General features: G+C 39.4%; 1 protein-coding gene across 1 annotated transcript in view; it reads left to right on the forward strand.

The window, feature by feature from the left end:
• LOC118635912 (vascular endothelial growth factor receptor kdr-like) overlaps positions 1-17,313 on the forward strand; it is a 143,440-nt gene that overhangs the window by 17,514 nt on the left and 108,613 nt on the right. Inside the window, exon 6 of the mRNA XM_036270957.1 lies at positions 4,470-4,642. Within this exon, the coding sequence (XP_036126850.1) occupies positions 4,470-4,642 (173 nt within the window). The remainder of the gene's footprint in view (positions 1-4,469; positions 4,643-17,313) is intronic.

Below are 17,313 nucleotides of genomic sequence, written 5' to 3' on the forward strand. Positions count from 1 at the left end.
CATTTGCAATTCCTTAATGATATAGGATGTTGAGCATCTTTTTATATGCATCTGTCAGGCTTCTTTGAGGTGAGGTGCCTGTTCAGATCTTTTGCCCATTTTTTTAAACTTATCTTTATTGTTGAATGTATTACAGATGTTTCTCATTTTTCTCCCATTGACCCCCTCCTCCCCACTCCCGCCCCCCTCCTGCCTTTCCTCACACTGTTGTCTGTGTCCATTGGTTATGCATATATACATATAGGTTCTTTGGTTTATTTCTTTTTTTTATCCTCACCCGAGGACATTTTTCCATTTTTTATTCAGATAGAGTGGGAGGGAGAGAGAGGAAGACACACACACACAGAGAGAGAGAGAGAGAGAGAGAGAGAGAGAGAAACATTGACGTGAAAGGGACACATCAAGTGGCTGCCACCCGCACGACCAACCAGGGCCAGGGACAAACTGCAACCAAGGTATGCGCCCTTAGCGGGAACTGAACCCGGGTTCCTCTGGACCGCAGGCCGACACTCTAACCACTGAGCTAAACCGGCCAGGGCTTGGGTTTATTTCTTCCCACCTCCCAACCCCCTTCCCTTTGAGGTTTGTCAGTCTAACAACCAATTTGTATTTCTTAATCCCTTCACCTCTTTCACCCATTCCCCCAACCCCCCTCCCATCTGGCAACCAACAAAATGTTCTCTGTATCTATGAGAATGTTTCTGATCTGCCTGTTCATTTTGTTTGTAGATTGAGTTGTTAATAGATATGTATTCATTGCCATTTTGTTTGTTCAGATTTTTTATCTTTTTCTTAAAAAAGACCCTTCAACATTTCATATAATAACAGTTTGGTGGTGATGAACTCCTTTAGCTTTTTCTTGTCTGGAAAACTCTTTATATGGCCATCGATTCTAAATGACAGCTTTGAAGGGTAAGAGTAATCTTGGTTGTAGGTCCTTGCTTTTCATTACTTTGAATATTTCTTGCCACTCCCTTCTGGCCTGCAAAGTTTCTTTTGAGAAATCAGCTGACAGTCATATGGGAACTCCCTTGTAGGTAACTAACTGCTTTTCTCTTGCTGCTTTTAATATTCTTTCTTCATCTTGAACCTTTTGCAGTTAGATGATGATGTGTCTTGGTGTGGACCTCTTTGGGTTCATCTTGTTTGGGACTCTCTGTGCTTCTTGGACTTGTATGTCTGTTTCCTTCACCGAGTTAAGGAAGTTTTTTGCCATTATTTTTCAAATAGGTTTTCGATTTCTTGTTCTCTCTCTTCTCCTTCTGGCACCCCCAAGATGCGAATGTTGGCACGCTTGAAGTTCTCCCAGAGGCTCCTTACATTATCCTCATTTTTTTGGATTCTTTTTTCTATTTGATGTTCTGATTGGTTGTTTTTTGCTTCCTTATATTCCAAATCAATGGTTTGCTTTTTGGCTTTACCTACTCTACTAGTGAATCTGTGTAAATTATTCTTTATTTCAGTTGGTGCCTCCTTCATTTCTGACTGTGCAGCCTTCATTTCTGACTGGTCCTTTTTTATGCTCTTGAGGCCCTCACTAAGTTCACTAAAGTTCTCACTAAGTTCATTGAGCACCCTTATAAGCAGTGTTTTGAACTCAGCATCTGTTAGGTTGCTTATCTCCATTTTGCTTAGTTCATTTCCTGGGATTTTTTTTTCTGTTCTTTCACCTGGGACCTGTTTCTTTGTCTCCTCATTCTGGCCGCCTCCCTGGCCTGCTTCTATGTATTACTTAACGAGAGGTATGGGGCTAGCTGAGACCAGGTGCTACTTGTTTGAAAGAATTTAGGAAAACCTCTAGCAGGATCCAAGACAGGCCAATCCTATGGTTAAGCAACTGGCAATAGCTTGGGTGGGCCTGAAAGTTGGGTGAGGCAGGGCCTCAGGGAATCACCAGGGTGCGGCAAACATTGTGAGCCAGATTGCTGGAGTCCCAGATATGGAGGCTGTCTGCCGTCTCATGGAAGGGCTCACCAGAGGAACAAAGGCCTCTGACAGCAGTCGGTCCAGGATCAAGCTGCCTCTCCAGCCCTCGCTCCAATGCCAAACAACTCAGTTCTTCCCCATTTGTCTCTGTTGCCTTTCAAGCTGCCTCCCCCATGCTGGAGCCTTGAGGGTGCAAGTCTGAGTAAATCCGTGCAGGGGCCCTTTAAGAGGAGCTGCCTGGGGCTACAGCCGCCTCAGCCTCCCTCAGTCTTAGTTCCCACTTGTTTTACAGCCAGAAGTGATGGGGACTTCTCTTCCTGGCACTGGAGCCCTGAGCTGGGCGCCTGGTGTGGGATGCGGACCCCTCAGTCCCCAGGGAGGACCTTCCCAGCCGAGGTGTCCTCCTGATTTTTATCCGCCACATGTGGGTGTGGGACCAGCCCATCCACCTCCGCCCCTCCTACCAGTCTCCATGTGGCCTCTTCTTTAATTCCATGGTTGTAGGACTTCCATTCAGCTCGATTTCAGGTGGTTCTGCATGATGGTTGTGCTGTAGTTTAGTTGTAACTTCGATGTGGTTGTGGGAGGACACGATACCATGTTTACCTTTGCCACCATCTTGACTGGAAGTTAAATTTCAGTTTCTTTATCTGTAAAATCTGGGTGGTGATATCCTATGTTATAGAATTGTTCTGAGGAGTAAATGATAAATTATTGTGTTTTTTAAAAAAATCTCTATTGCTTATTAAAGTAGGCAGTAGAGAACCATCAAGGCGTCTGGAGTCAAGAGTGATAAATTTGAAGCTAAGCTTTAGGAAGATTAATGTGGCCTTATGTATGTCAAATGGTTTGGAATGACAAAAGACTGGTGAAATAGCTACCAGTTTACGGGGTCATAGCAATAGTTCCTATAAGACATTATATGGCCCTGCATATATGGAGGCTGTGAGAGTACGACCAGAAATAGATTTGGGAAACATTGCAGAGGTAGAATTTTCAGGATTCAGTATCCAATTAGATGTATGAACTGAAGCCCAAGAATCAAACGTTCTTCACAGTTTTCAAGTTTGGTGGAACGTGGAACTGGTGGTGCTATTAAAAGGCTTCATCATGCCCTGGCCAGTTTGGCTCAGCGGTTGGAGCGTCGGCCTGCGGTCCAGAGAGACCCGGGTTCGGTTCCCGCTAAGGGCACGTGCCTCGGATGCAGTTTGTCCCCGGCCCTGGTCGGTCGTGCGGGTGGCAGCCACTCGATGTGTCCCTTCACGTCGATGTTTCTCTCTCTCTCTCTCCCTCCCACTCTATCTGAACGGAGAATGGAAAAATGTCCTCGGGTGAGGATTAAAAAAAAAAAAAAAGGCTTCATCAGGATGAAAAGGTAGTGTGAAAGGAGCGGGAAAGGAATACCAGGATGAGCTCATTGAGAGATAGTCAATTAACATTTTGAAATATGTGTCTGGAGCTACATGTTGAAGCTGTCAGCTAGGAAGTTGTCGACTGGGAGTGGATAAATGTACCTAGGCAGAATGCATAGAGAGAAAAGAACCCAAAAGCAGAATCCAGGGAAACATTTACATTGAGGGGTTAAGCCTTTATTACTGATATTTACACGACATCCTATACATAGTCAGCTTATTAACAACTCCTAAATTTCTTATCTCAAGCCCTGTCTCTCCTTATTTCAGCTACCTGTTGAAGTGTTTTAAGTCCTTGCCCTGTAGGAACCACATATTTAAGGGGACAGTAAATGAAACAAAAATTAGTGAAGAAAACAGAGAAACAATGATTAGAACAGTGCCCCAGTGGCTAGAGAGGAAGACCTGAACTCTGAAGTAAAAAACTCCCAAAGATCTGAGGGTTATAAATGCTGAGAGAAGGCCACTGACTTTGATATTAGGGCATTGCAGGTAAACTTGGATAATATGATTTTGAATGAGTGTCAGGGAGAAAAATCTGAGTTTCAAGTGTTAAGAAATGGCTGAAAAGGGAGGAAGTGTAAGCATGGGTGAGGTCACTTTTCAAAAGTTTTGACTATTAAGGAAAAAGGAAGAGACAGATTTCTTTCTTTCTCTTTCTTCTTTCTTTCTTTCTTCATTCATTCATTCATTCATTCATTCATTCACTTTTATCCTCAACCAAGGACACTTTTCCATTTGTTGTTCAGATAGAGTGGGAGGGAGAGAGAGAGAGAAACATCGACGTGAAGGGACACATTGAGTGGCTGCCACCCGCACGACCAACCAGGGCCGGGGACAAACTGCAACCGAAGTACGTGCCCTTAGCGGGAACCGAACCTGGGTCTTTCTGGACCACAGGCTGACGCTCTAACTGCTGAGCCAAACCGGCTAGGGCCAGTTTTTTTTTTTTAACCGCAGTGTGGTTGTACAAAGGTATTCCACTCCAGCCTGGGGATTTTATGGATAGGTTGCTACTGTTTTACTTCTCGCTGATCATGAAGCATAACCATAATGCCCCTGGGGTAGAAAGCTGGATGTCTTTCTTAGCAGCTGGCATCATACTAACCATTTTTATCCCATGTCTCACAGGTTCAAGGATGGAAAACCACTCCCAGTAAACCATACCTTTCAGCTTGACCCTCTTAAGTACAAACTCACAATCCTGGAAGTGAATGTAAAGCATACTGGGAACTATACTTTTGCTCTGAGCAACAGCAAGCATGGACTCTACAAAAACCTCACCATACAACTGATTGTCAATGGTGAGTTGTTGGGATTTGGAATCTATGCAACAATTCCAGGTTTCTAGCTTCATTATGTTAGAAAAAAATTCAAAGCCCAAATACAATAGGAATTAACTCAGCTATGAAGGGACAGGGGTGTTGAAGGTGCTTTTGCTCACAGGGTATTTGCTGATTAGCCCTCTATGCTGATAGAATTTTCAAAGCTCTGACAAATTCATTTCCTGTAATTTTGTTACCAGAAACCCTTAAAATTTGTCTCTTTTCATTGGAAAAATGCATTTTGAGGTGGGGAGAGCCAAAACTCCACCTTGGTACCTGTTTCTGTACATAAAATGGACTGAGAAGAAAGGTTTATGGTGTCTTCAATGACTGATGCTAGATCCTCTCCTTCTGATTTCCCTTGAAAGTAGAACAAAATAATAAAATCAGATATTCTCAGCATAGCCACCACTGTCTACCTGATAATGTCCTTGCTCCAATTTTATCTAGTGTCTTGAAAACCAACGTGACTTAGCTAGTTATCTCTTCCCCAACCCATTGCTCTATTTTAGTCTCTGTCTCTGCATTGTCTTCCAACAGAAGACCTTCCGGCTATTATGAGCAGCCTAGGTTACCTTTCACCTACATGTTGGGCTTCTGGTAAGGAGAAGGGAAGTTCATGAGAAATAAGAGCCATTCTTGGATAGAATGGTCCTTTATATTTTTAGTCTTATTTCATCACAGAGCAAAATGAGGAGAAGTCAGATGGGTCCTTATGTGGCTCTAGGACTATGCTTTCCCATCCTTTCTTTTTCAAAACCAAAGTTTTGCAAAGGTTCCCCCCTCTCCTAACCTTTGCAGAGGTTAGGGGACGGGGGGAGCCTTCCTAGAGTCTTATTTAGCATCTCTGTTTTATATAGATCACAGGTTATCTCTTATTTGTCCATCCTTGCTTTATATGAATGTTTCCTAGATTTCTCTGGGCCTTCCAATATCGAAAATAATAAGCTAATTTGAAAAACTAAAAATAGCTACTACCACTAACCCCCTCACTACCATAATTGCAATGATTAGATAATTTCCAGTCTGGACACTGGGGTAAGTACTTGATGCCTTTTTGCCACCTCTGTTAGTTCCTCAATTAAGGCTCATCACTTGTCACCTTTGCTGTCAAGTGGGCACATAATGAAGAGAAGTTTAGCCTTCCAACCTGTTCTCAAACCCAGATTCTCTGACTCGAGCTCTTACTGGCCATGTGACTTTAGCAATTCACTTAGCTTTTATGGTCCTGTTTAATCCATTTTAAAATAAGCATCATGATACCTGCCTCACAAGACTGTCATAAAAACCATGTGAGGTGAATAACGTCTCATTCTTTGCTACCTCCTTTGCCTTTTGTCGGAGTGTTTTTGCCAAAATTGTTGAACATTACTACTTAAGCAGCATGTCTTAGGCACCCTATTTCCCAAGAAATAGTTTCCATATCCTATAAAGTGCAGGGACACAGACCATCATCTATTTCAACTAGTGAAATAAATGTCAAAGCCAAAACAAAGAGCAAAATTCCATATCCCTACCTACCACTATCACTTTCTGTATGTTTCCTCTGTACTAAACCTACTTCTTGGCTCAGAGTTTCACCAGTAAGATGGCTGAAGAGGAAGGAAAGGCAGCAACAAAACCCGGTAACATCTTTCATCCATCCTAGCGGTTCTCTGGTTAAAAGCTGTGTAGTTTGTGCTTTCTCAAGATCATGTTGCCTGTTTTTAATTTTTTTTCATGTTTTTTTTTTCCTCTTATGCTTCCAAGTAATGCCTTAGTGATACCACTTTGTTAGGTAAACTCAATTCAGAGTTTTTCAAGACAAAAAGTATCTCTGCTCATGGCAGATAGGGAACTAAATAGGTAAAGGGTTAGCCGCCAGCTGTGATCTCTTTCCTCATCTCCTTACAGAATGGCCTGATGAAGCTTTGTTTTCTCCTGTTATCACAGCACACACTTGCTTCTCATAGTCCATTTATGTCCAAAGAAATGGTTGATTTGTAGGCATGGGGGTGGGTGATGGGGGCATAAGCCTACAGTCTTTGTATTGGCTCCCTACACTATCCCCTGCCTACTTAAAAAGAAATCTGGACACCACTTATTGGTCCTAAAAGAATCAGGTAATAAGTCTGAGTTAAGCTCCCATACAGATAGGGCTACATAGCCCTGTACTAGGGCTATGGAATACATGATTAAGGAATAACTATGATTTTTCCTTTTAGCATGAACATACTCTAATAGAATAGATAGAAAAGCAGCATAGCAGCACAGCCCAACAGAAGTAGCCCACCATCCCAAAAGGGAAAAAATAACTCCAAATAAAAATCTAGGAAGTAGGGGTCAAGAGAAAATAACCCACTTAGGGTCACTCAGCTGGTTCCAAGCACAGGATTATCTGATCCCACCACATTATCCTCTTCATTTTAAAGATGGGGGAACAAAACTGAGGTTTAGAGTAAGAAGGTGACTTATCTATGGTATCAAATAGTGTGTTAGAAAGCAGCCAGAACTTGAATGTAAATCTTCTCTTAGTAAAGTTATATGTTTAGCTGTTGTTTTAGAGACTAAAAATAACAATGACTAGACAGTGTTGATCATTTTATAGTGTATACAAATATCAAATCACTATTTTATACACTGAAACTCATATAATGTTGCATGTCAATTATACCTCAATAAAAATTAATAACAATATAAAATAACAAAGTAAATATAATAATTTCTTAAATATGCTTAAATATATGAAGACCCATAAAATTAAAAACAACAACAATGACTTAAACAAGATAATACATAAACACCCTGGTCAGTGATCTAGGATCCTGGTTGCTCTAAAATTCCTAAAGTGTTGCTCTCATCCATATGGTCTGAGATAGCTCTCTACCACCAAGTGAGGAAAGGGAACTCATGCTCTAACATTTAAGGGCATGACAGGGAATTTGTACAGATACCAAGACTTGGTCACCCTAGCTGCTAAGGACGATAGGAAACATAGTCTTTATTTATTTATTTATTTATTTATTTATTTATTTATTTATTTATTTTTGGTATGTGCCCTTAGCGGGAACCGAACCCGTGACTCTCTGGTCCACAGGCCAACGCTCCAACTGCTGAGCCAAACTGGCCAGGGCAGGAAACATAGTCTTTAAATAAGCAACCACATTCCGTTTTAAAATCTATTACTGTGCATGAAAGAGAAAAGAAATAAGGGGAAAAACAACAAGTGTCTGCCATATGTACTGTTGCACAAGTATAGTTCAGAGACAAAGCCCTGTACTTTGTTCATGCTTTTGTCCTTTGCTGCAATTCTTTCGATTAATACTTATATCTGCCTCAGACTTGGACAGGATTGTGTCCATATTTTTAATCTCATTGTTTCATGTCATGGTAACAAAGAACAGGTGGTACTATATTTGGTTGGATATGCTCATTAGTGTGACACTAAAGACTTGCAGTCTTTGAAAGAGGTGTTAGCAGGGCTTGGGGGCACAGGTGCTCTTCTCAATAAGTGTAGCTTCCACTGGTAATTGGTTCCACACCCATATATAAATGAGGTAAAGTGATAGTAAGTTTAGCAGCTCAATCCAGAAGTGTCTCTGTCTACCCCTCTGACTTCCCTGACTGTCATAAGAACCATAAGACCATAGGCTTGCCTATGATTTCTGAGCTTCCCCTGCATAGCTCTTGATATCTTGGGAGACATGACTGGGATATGTGGCCTTACTGAAGGGAAGAGTAGAGGAGAAGAGAAAGGGAGGGACAAGACTGGATCCACTCCCAGTTAGGAAAGTATGGAAATTCCTATTGAGTAGTCTATGAAGATGCTCCCACCACATCCCTAACATCTGCTCTTACACTACCCAGGTACTCAGGCTCCTCTGTGAAAACTGCTTAACATAATATCCAGAACATTTTTAGATCTGCTTATTTCACATGACCTTATCCATAGCCTACTAGTCTCACCACGGGCAGATCACTCTTCAGAAAATCTTCATCAATAGCCAGGACAATGCAGAGCCAATGAATTTGTTATAGTCCTAATTGGAATGTGGCAGGATGGAAGAAAGCATCCCTAGAGACATAATAGCCTTACATCCAAATCAAAGCGTTTGAAATTCTGCCTCTCACTTTCATAATTTCAACATCTGTGGAATGGGTGTGATAACAGTACATAACCTTAGACAACATTATCTGTAGAGTATTTCTATCCTACAAATATTTAACTCTATCTATCTTGTGTGACACTGAAAGGCAAAAACTAAAAATTGAACAGAGTCAGTTTCTGGCTACATATGAGGAAGAATTGTGTCTTTTAAACAATAGAACTTAGGCCATTTTCGAGGATGAAGCCTTGAGAAAATCCAGTGTTGTTGAGACCCATCTGAACCAAATACATGGCTGAACCCAGTTAAGACCTCTACATAAACTTTTAACATTCTTGTGAGCAGTGCAGAGATCTATTCATCTTGTGGCTGCCCAAGGAAAACCACATATACCATACAACTTAACAAAAGGAAGACAAACAATCCAATTAAAAATGGGCAAAGGACCAAAATAGACACTTCTGCAAAGAGGGCATACAAATGACCAATAGATATATGAACAAATGCTCAAAGTCACTAATCATCAGAGAGATGCAAATTAAAATGACAATGAGATATCACCACTTATCTTACACCATATTAAAAAAATTAACTCACACCTAGTGGAATACTAGGCAGCTGTGAAAAAACAAGAATCTCTTACCCTTTGGGACAGCATGGAAGGACCTGGAAAGTATTATGCTAAGCAAAATAAGCCAGTCAGATAAAGACAAGTATCACATGATCTTACTTATATGTGGAATCTAGTGAACAAAATAAACTGATGAACAAAATAGATCCAGACATGGAAGCATGGAACAGACTGACAAATCTCAGAGGGAAAGGTGTCTGGGGTGTGGGAAGAGAGTAAGCAAAGAACTTATATGCATGTATGCATAGCCCATGGACACAGACCATAGTGCAGTGAAGGCCTTGGTAGGGGGCAAAAATGGGGTGAAGAGGGTTAATTGGGGAAGAAACTGGGAACATCTGTAATACTTTCAACAACAAAGATAAATTTAAAACAAAAGAAAAATCAATAAACATATGTTAAACTATTACAAAGCTACAGTAATCAAAACAGCATGGTGTTGGCATAAAAATAGGCACATAAATCAGTGGAAGAGAATGCAGAGCCCAGAAATAAATTCACACATATACAGTCAATTAATATATGACAATGGAGGCAATAATATACAATCAGGAAAGGGCAATCTCTTCAATAAATAGTGTTGAGCAAACTGGACAGCCACATGTATAATATTGAAACGGTACCACTTATCTTACACCATATTAAAAAATTAACTCAAAATGGATTAAAAACTTGAATGTAAGTCCTGAAACCATAAAACTCCTACAAGAAACCATATGAGATAAGCTGTTTGACACTGATCTTGGCAATGATTTTTTTGGATTTGGTAAAGGGTTAGTATAAAAAATACACAAAGAACTCATGTAACTGATGAACAACATCAAGAAAACAAACAATCCAATTGAAAAATGGAAAGAGGATTTGAATAGACATTTTTCCAAAGAAGACACACAGATGGCCAACAGGTATATAGAAGTATGTTCACTATCACTAGTTGTCAGGGAAATGCAAATCAAAACCACAATAAGATATCATCTCACAACTGTCAGAATAGCTATTATCATAAAGACAAGATAACACATGTTAATGAGAATATGGGGGAAGATGGAACCCTCATGTACTGTTGGTGGAATGTAAATTGGGGAAGTCACTATGGAAAAAAATATGGAGATTTCTCAAAAAATTAAGAATAAACTACTATATGATCCAACAACTTCACTACTGGGTATGTGTCCAAAGAAAACAAAAACTAATTAAAAAAGATATATGCACCCCTATGTTCATTGCAACATTATTTACATAAGCCAAAATATGAAAACAATGTAAGTGTTGTCAGTGGATGAATAAATAAAAAAGATGTGATATATATTATATCATATAAAAATATAATATAAATATTATATAGTTTATGTATATAATATATATGTTATAATATATTATATGTAGTGTGTGTATATATGTATATTCACACACACACACACACATACACACACACACAATGGAATACTACTCAGCCATAAAAGAATGAATTATTGCTCCTTGTGACAACATGGAGGAAACTTAAGGATATTGTACTAAGTGAAATAAGTCAGTTATATGTGGAATATGAAAAAAGACAAATAAACAAAACTAATAAAATATTGCCCAGCTTCATTTTATAACATGCTCATATATTTTTTATTTTTCCTGTAAATAACAATGTTTCTCTAGAAGCATACTGCTTTAGCAAATTCATTTGTGACTATGTGCAAATGCTGAACAAAATAGGCAACATTTTCTTTTCTTATGACACTTTATTTTTTATTTTATTTATTTATTTAAATTAATTAATCTATTTTTGTTACTGATGTTTCCCCTTTTTCACAAACTGATTCCCCCCTCCCCTTCCCTCCCCAACCTGTCCCCACCTTTGTTGTCCATGTCCATTGTTCATACATACATGCATATAAGTTCTGTGGTTTATCTCTCCTCCCCACCCCCTCTTCAGGGGATTGTCAGTCTGTACCCCACTTCCATGTCTCTGGGACTACCCCGTTCCTCAGACTGTTATGTTCATTATATTCCACAAATAAGTGAGATCATGTGATATTTGTCTTTCTCTGCTTGGCTTGTTTCGCTTAGGATAATACTCTCCGGGTCCCTCCATGTTGTTTCAAAGGATAAGAGATCGTTCTTTCTTACAGCTGCATAGTATTCCATTGTGTATACGTACTGCAGCTTTTTTATCCATTTGTCTAGTGATGGACACTTGGGCTGTTTCCAGATCTTAGCTGTTGTAAATAGTGCTGCTATGAACATGGGGGTACATATATTCTTTCTGATTGGTGTTTCAGGCTTCTTAGGGTATATTCCTAGAAGTGGGATCACTGGGTCAAATGGGAGATCAATTTTTAATTTTTTGAGGTAACACCATATTGTGTTCCATAGTGGCTGCGCCAGTCTGCATTCCCACCAGCAGTGTACTAGAGTCCCCTTTTCTGACACTTTAAATGCATGTTTTATTTAAAAATTTATCTTTTAATTACAGTTTACATTCACTATTATTTTGTATTAGTTTCTGATGTACAGCATAGTGGTTAGACAGACATATACTTTACAAAGTGATCCCCCAATATTTTCACTTGTCTATTGATGGGCACTGGGTTGCTTCCATGTCTTAGCTATTGTAAATAACACTGCAGTGAACATAGGAGTGCATATATCTTTACAAATTAGCGTTCTATATTTCTTTGAATATATATCCAGAAGTGGAATTGCTGTGTCATAAGGTAGTTCTATTTTTAAGTTTTTTTGAGGAAACTTCATACTGTTTTCCATTATGGCTGCACCAATTTGCAATCCCATTAACAGTGCAGGAGGGTTCACTTTTCTGCACATCCTTGACAATACTTATTGTTTGTTGATTTTTTGATGGTAACCATTCTGACAGGTGTGAGGTGATATCTCCTTGTGATTTTAATTTGCATTTCTCTGATGGTTTGTGACACTGAGCATCTTTTCATACGTCTATTAGTCATCTGTATGGCCTCTCCGGAGAAGTGTCTATTCAGGTCTTCTGCCCACAATTAATTGGAGTATCTGCTGTTGCTATTTTAGTGTTGAGTTATATAATTTCTTTATACATTTTGGATATTAAGCACTTATTGAATGTATCATTGGTGAATATCTTCTTCCATTAAATAAGTTGGCTATTTGTTTTATTGATGATTTTCTTTGTTGTGCAAAAATGTTTTAGTTTTATGTAGTTCCATTTATTTATTTTTTTCCTTTGTCTCTCTTGCCTGAGGAGATACATCAGAAAATAATATTACTGCCCTGGCCGGTTTGGCTCAGCGGTGGAGCGTTGGCCCTCAGACCATTGAATCTCAGGTTCGATTCTGGTCAAGGGCACGTACCTCAGTAGCAGTTTATCCCCGGCCCTGGTTGGGGTCATGCAGGAGGCAACCAGTTGATGTGTCCCTCTCACGTTGATGTTTCTCTCTTCCCCTTCCTTTCCCTCTCTCTCCCTCCCACTCTATCTGAAGATGAATGGAAAAAATATTCTTGGATGAGGATTAAGAAAAAGAAAAGAAAATAATATTACTGAGATGTGTTACATATATATAATAGTATATTACTCAGCAATAAAGAAATGAATGAAATCTTACCATTTGTGACATGGATGGACTTAGTGTGCATTATCCTAAGTGAAATAATTCAGACAGAGAAAGACAAATGGCATGTCATTTTACTTATATGTGGACTCTAAAGAACAAAATAAATGAATGAACAAAATAAATGAATGAACAAAATCAAAACAGACTCATAGATACAGAGAACAAACTGAAGGTTGTCAGATGGGATGGGTGTTGGGGGACTGGGTGTCAAAGGTGAGGGAATTAAGAAGTACAAGTTGGTAGTTACAAAATAGTTACGGGGATGTAAATTACAGCATAGAGAATATAGTCAATAATATTATAATATCTATGTATGGTGCCAGATGGGTACTAGAATTTTCAGGGAGATTACAATGTAAATTATGTAATTGTCTAACCACTGTCTTGTACACCTGAAACTAATATAATATAATATTTAATTTCAACTGTAATTTTAAAAAAATTTTAAATAAATTAAATGATTATAGATACACCTATCATTTTCTAGGTACTCTTCTAGACACTGGGGTTGTTGTAGGAAATAAACAGGTAAAGTTTCTGGCTTTTATGAAACTTATAAGAGGGTGTATATGGGAAAACAAAACCAATAATATGCAATATGTCAAGTGGTATAGGACTTATAAGTATTATGGATAAATAGAAGGCAATGATGAGAGGAGGTGCCATTTTATACACCTATTTTCTTCTGACTCTTTTGATTGGCCTACTCCATAAGTAGCTAAATCAGTTTAAATTCAGGTCCTCACGGAGACAAGTAGGCAGAAAAGACAGCAGAAGTCAGTTGAGGGAAAAAGGTTATTGGCACCATGTGAGCAAGGTGTAATTATATAGTTAGACTTTAGGTATTTTCCTTATGAATTCTTTATTCCCTCACCATAAAATATAAGGACGTTTTAAATTGCTACCAGTAAGTCAGGATATTTCTTCTGAGATCACCTGACCAACAGCCTTATGTTTGTTTGTTTGTTTGTTTATTTATTTATGTAAGTTGACATGCAATATTACATTAATTTCAAGTGTATAACAATAATTTGACATTTATATACCTGATTCTGTGATCACCATAAGTGTAGTAATCACCTGTCACCATACAAATTATAATATTATTGACTCTATTCCCTGTGAAGTCACATTGCCGTGACTTATAAATTTTATCACTAGAATTTGTACCTCTGTTCCCTTTCACCCATTTTACTTACACCGTCATTCTCCTCTTCCATGGCAAGCATCAGTTTATTCTCTGTATCTATGAGTCTGTTTCTTTTTCCAACAGCGTTATGTTAAAATTGGGAATGATGCAGAAATTGGCTAGTTAGCTAATGGAAGAATCTGAGCAAAGCCCAGACTCATATGTTCCAGTTCTGAGGAGCTGTCTCACCAATTTCGAAATGTGCTTCTTATAATTCATGGCTGAATTGGGAAAACCCAGTTTTTCCTCCTATGTGTCTCCTTTACTCTTACAGTCCTGATAGTCTCACAACACTTCTGACACCAGATGTGAGGGTGTTCTTTCCCCACCAAATAATTATGTGTGACACCAGCTGAGTGCCCTACAATTTACCACAATCTGACACTACCCACCTGGAAATAGCATCAAATCCTACAGGTTAAGAGTTCAGTCTCAGAAGGCAGCCCCCACTTCAGGTGCAATCACAAGTCTCCAAATTACCCACAACTTCTATCTGACCGGGCTACAAATTAGAGTTTCACATGAACCGCTCCTCGGATTTGATTAATTTTCTAGAGTGGCTCACAGAAGACGGGAAAACACTTACTTGCAATTTCCAGTTTATTAAAGGATGCCGATGAACAGCAAGATGAAAAGATACATGGAGAGAGGTGTGGGACAGTACTTGTGGAGTTGGGATGCATCACCCTCCCTGCATGTGGATGTGTTCACCAACTTGGAAGCTCTTTGAACCCAATACTATTGGGACTTTTACATAGGCATCATCAATTATCTCCGCTTGTAGCCCCTCACCCCTCTCTGGAGGATGGAGATTGTGGCTGAAAATTCCAAGCTTCTAACTACAGATTGGTCTTTCTGTTGACCAGCCCCCATCCATGAGCCATCCAGGAGCCCACCCAAAGTTTCCTGATAAAAACAAGACACTCCCAGGAAATTCCAAGAGATTTAGGAGCTTCACATCAGGAACCTGTGTCAAAGATCAAATATTAGAACAAAAAATGTTCCTAATGCTTTTATCTCTTAGGAAATTAGATTTTAGGAGTGTTGTAATTTCACGTTGACATATGTACTTGGGGCAGGTTACTGCTTAAGATGGTTAGATGCAGGGCACAGATTACTAATGGCACAGAGGGTGTTTTATTTTCAATGAAGAGAATGGCCATTTTTTTTCCCCTCACTTACACATTATTTGAGATGATTTAACCCTGAACCTTTTTGTTAGGGTCTCTGTAATTTCAAGAAAATCCCAGGTATGCCTATCAGCTTGAAGTTCTAAAATTGGTTTCAGGAATTGCCTTTCTAGACGTGTGAAACAGGAGCAACACAATCTATCCTCTTAGGGATCCCCCACTCCCACAGCTTCCAGACCAATCTGTAAAGCACTTTTAGGCATACAGTCTCATTTCATCCTCATGACTTTTCTAAAATATGATTTTTATCCTTGTTCTTCCCAAAACACTGAGATATAGGAACTATTGTTATCCTCCTTTAAAGATGAGATTGAGGCCCTGGCTGGTTTGGCTCAAAAGTTAGAGCATTGGCTCGTGACCAAAGAGTAGCAGGTTTGATTCTGGTCAAGGGCACATGCCTTGGTTGCGGTTCCGTCCCTGGCCCCAGCCTCTCTTTCTCTCTGTCTCTCTCCCATTCTATCTAATGATAAATGGGAAAATATCCTCAATTGAGGTACAGAAAGGTTAAAGCAGTTGTACAAGGACTCACAGCAGGCAAGTGGCAGAGCTAAGATTTTAAGCTATGTAAGGTTCCAAAGGCCATGCTCTCAAACATGGAAAACTCCAATTGATAGCCTGAACATGACCTATGAGGCTCTTTCCAGTGACTTTTTTGGAAATTTCTACCTTTCCACTAGGCCCCAGAAGTGCTTTGATGAGTCTAGAAAGTAAACACTATAACTGATTTAGATTTAGGAAGACTTGACCTACTTGGTGAACCATTTTAGGACATCTCAAACCACTTTCCAAGCCTTTCTAAAGAATTTTTAAAAAAATATATTTTTCTTCATTGATTTTAGAGAGAGAAGAAGGGAGAGGGAGAGAGATAGAAACATTGATGAGAGAGAGCATCAGTTGGCCGCCTCCTGCATGCCCCCCCTCCTCCCCGGAAATTTGGCCCACAATCTGGGCATGTGTCTTGACCCAGAATCGAACCAGTGACTTCTTGGTGCATGGGCCAATGCTCAAAAACTGAACCACACCAGTTGGGCAATTTCTAATGAGTTTTATATAAACTTTTTTGGAATGTGTCAGAGGCCCTGCCACTGGCTCCAGAAGAAAAGATAATTTGAGTGCAGAGGCTTCTGCCATAGTGAAGAGAATTCTGGGAAATGAGACCACAGTTACCAAAAAACAGGGTTCTGTCCTTGGAGTTACACAACTCCAAGTTCAAATCCTAGCTCTGCCACTTGCTGTATGACCTCTGTCAATCCACTGATATCTCTGAGCTTGTTTTCCTTGTCTTAAATGTTGATAAAACCAACTGCCAAATTAAATTTTAAGAATTAAACAAGATGATAAATGTAGAGCCTTATCACAGGGCCCTGGAATATAGTAGTTGCACCAGAAATCTCTCTGGTCTCTGAGAATGAAAGCATAGCATAATATATGGAGCTTCACAGAGTTTTGAAGTCGGACAGAATTCTGCTTCACTGGTTCATAGTTATGTCACTTTGGGCATATCTTTTAACTGAGAGTGCCAGCTTTTCTTTTCTTTGAAACAAATAAAGCAATACCTATTTCTAAGGGTTGCTATGAGAATAGAATGAGTTACTGCATTAAAATACCTGGTATAAAGTAAGCCCTAAATAAGCAGCAATCTCTTTTATTGTGGACAAAATTTCGTACATTATAGACTGGCATCCCATAAATGTAACTTCCCTTCTCTCTTCAAAAGGCAGTTCTGGACAGTCAAATATTTCAAGTTGTCTGCCTTTTGACTCCTACTTAATCTTAATTTTTTTCAGATCTATTTATTTTTTTATTTTTTTTATCCTTACCCGAGGACACTTTTCCATTTTTTGTTCAGATAGAGTGGGAGGGAGAGAGAGGAAGAGAGAGAGAGAGAAACACTGACGTGGAAGGGACACATCGAGTGGCTGCCACCCACATGACCAACCAGGGCCAAGGACAAACTGC

This window comes from Molossus molossus, unplaced genomic scaffold (genome assembly GCF_014108415.1).
Source record: "Molossus molossus isolate mMolMol1 unplaced genomic scaffold, mMolMol1.p scaffold_m16_p_2, whole genome shotgun sequence".
In the NCBI taxonomy this organism is placed as follows: Eukaryota; Metazoa; Chordata; class Mammalia; order Chiroptera; family Molossidae; genus Molossus; species Molossus molossus.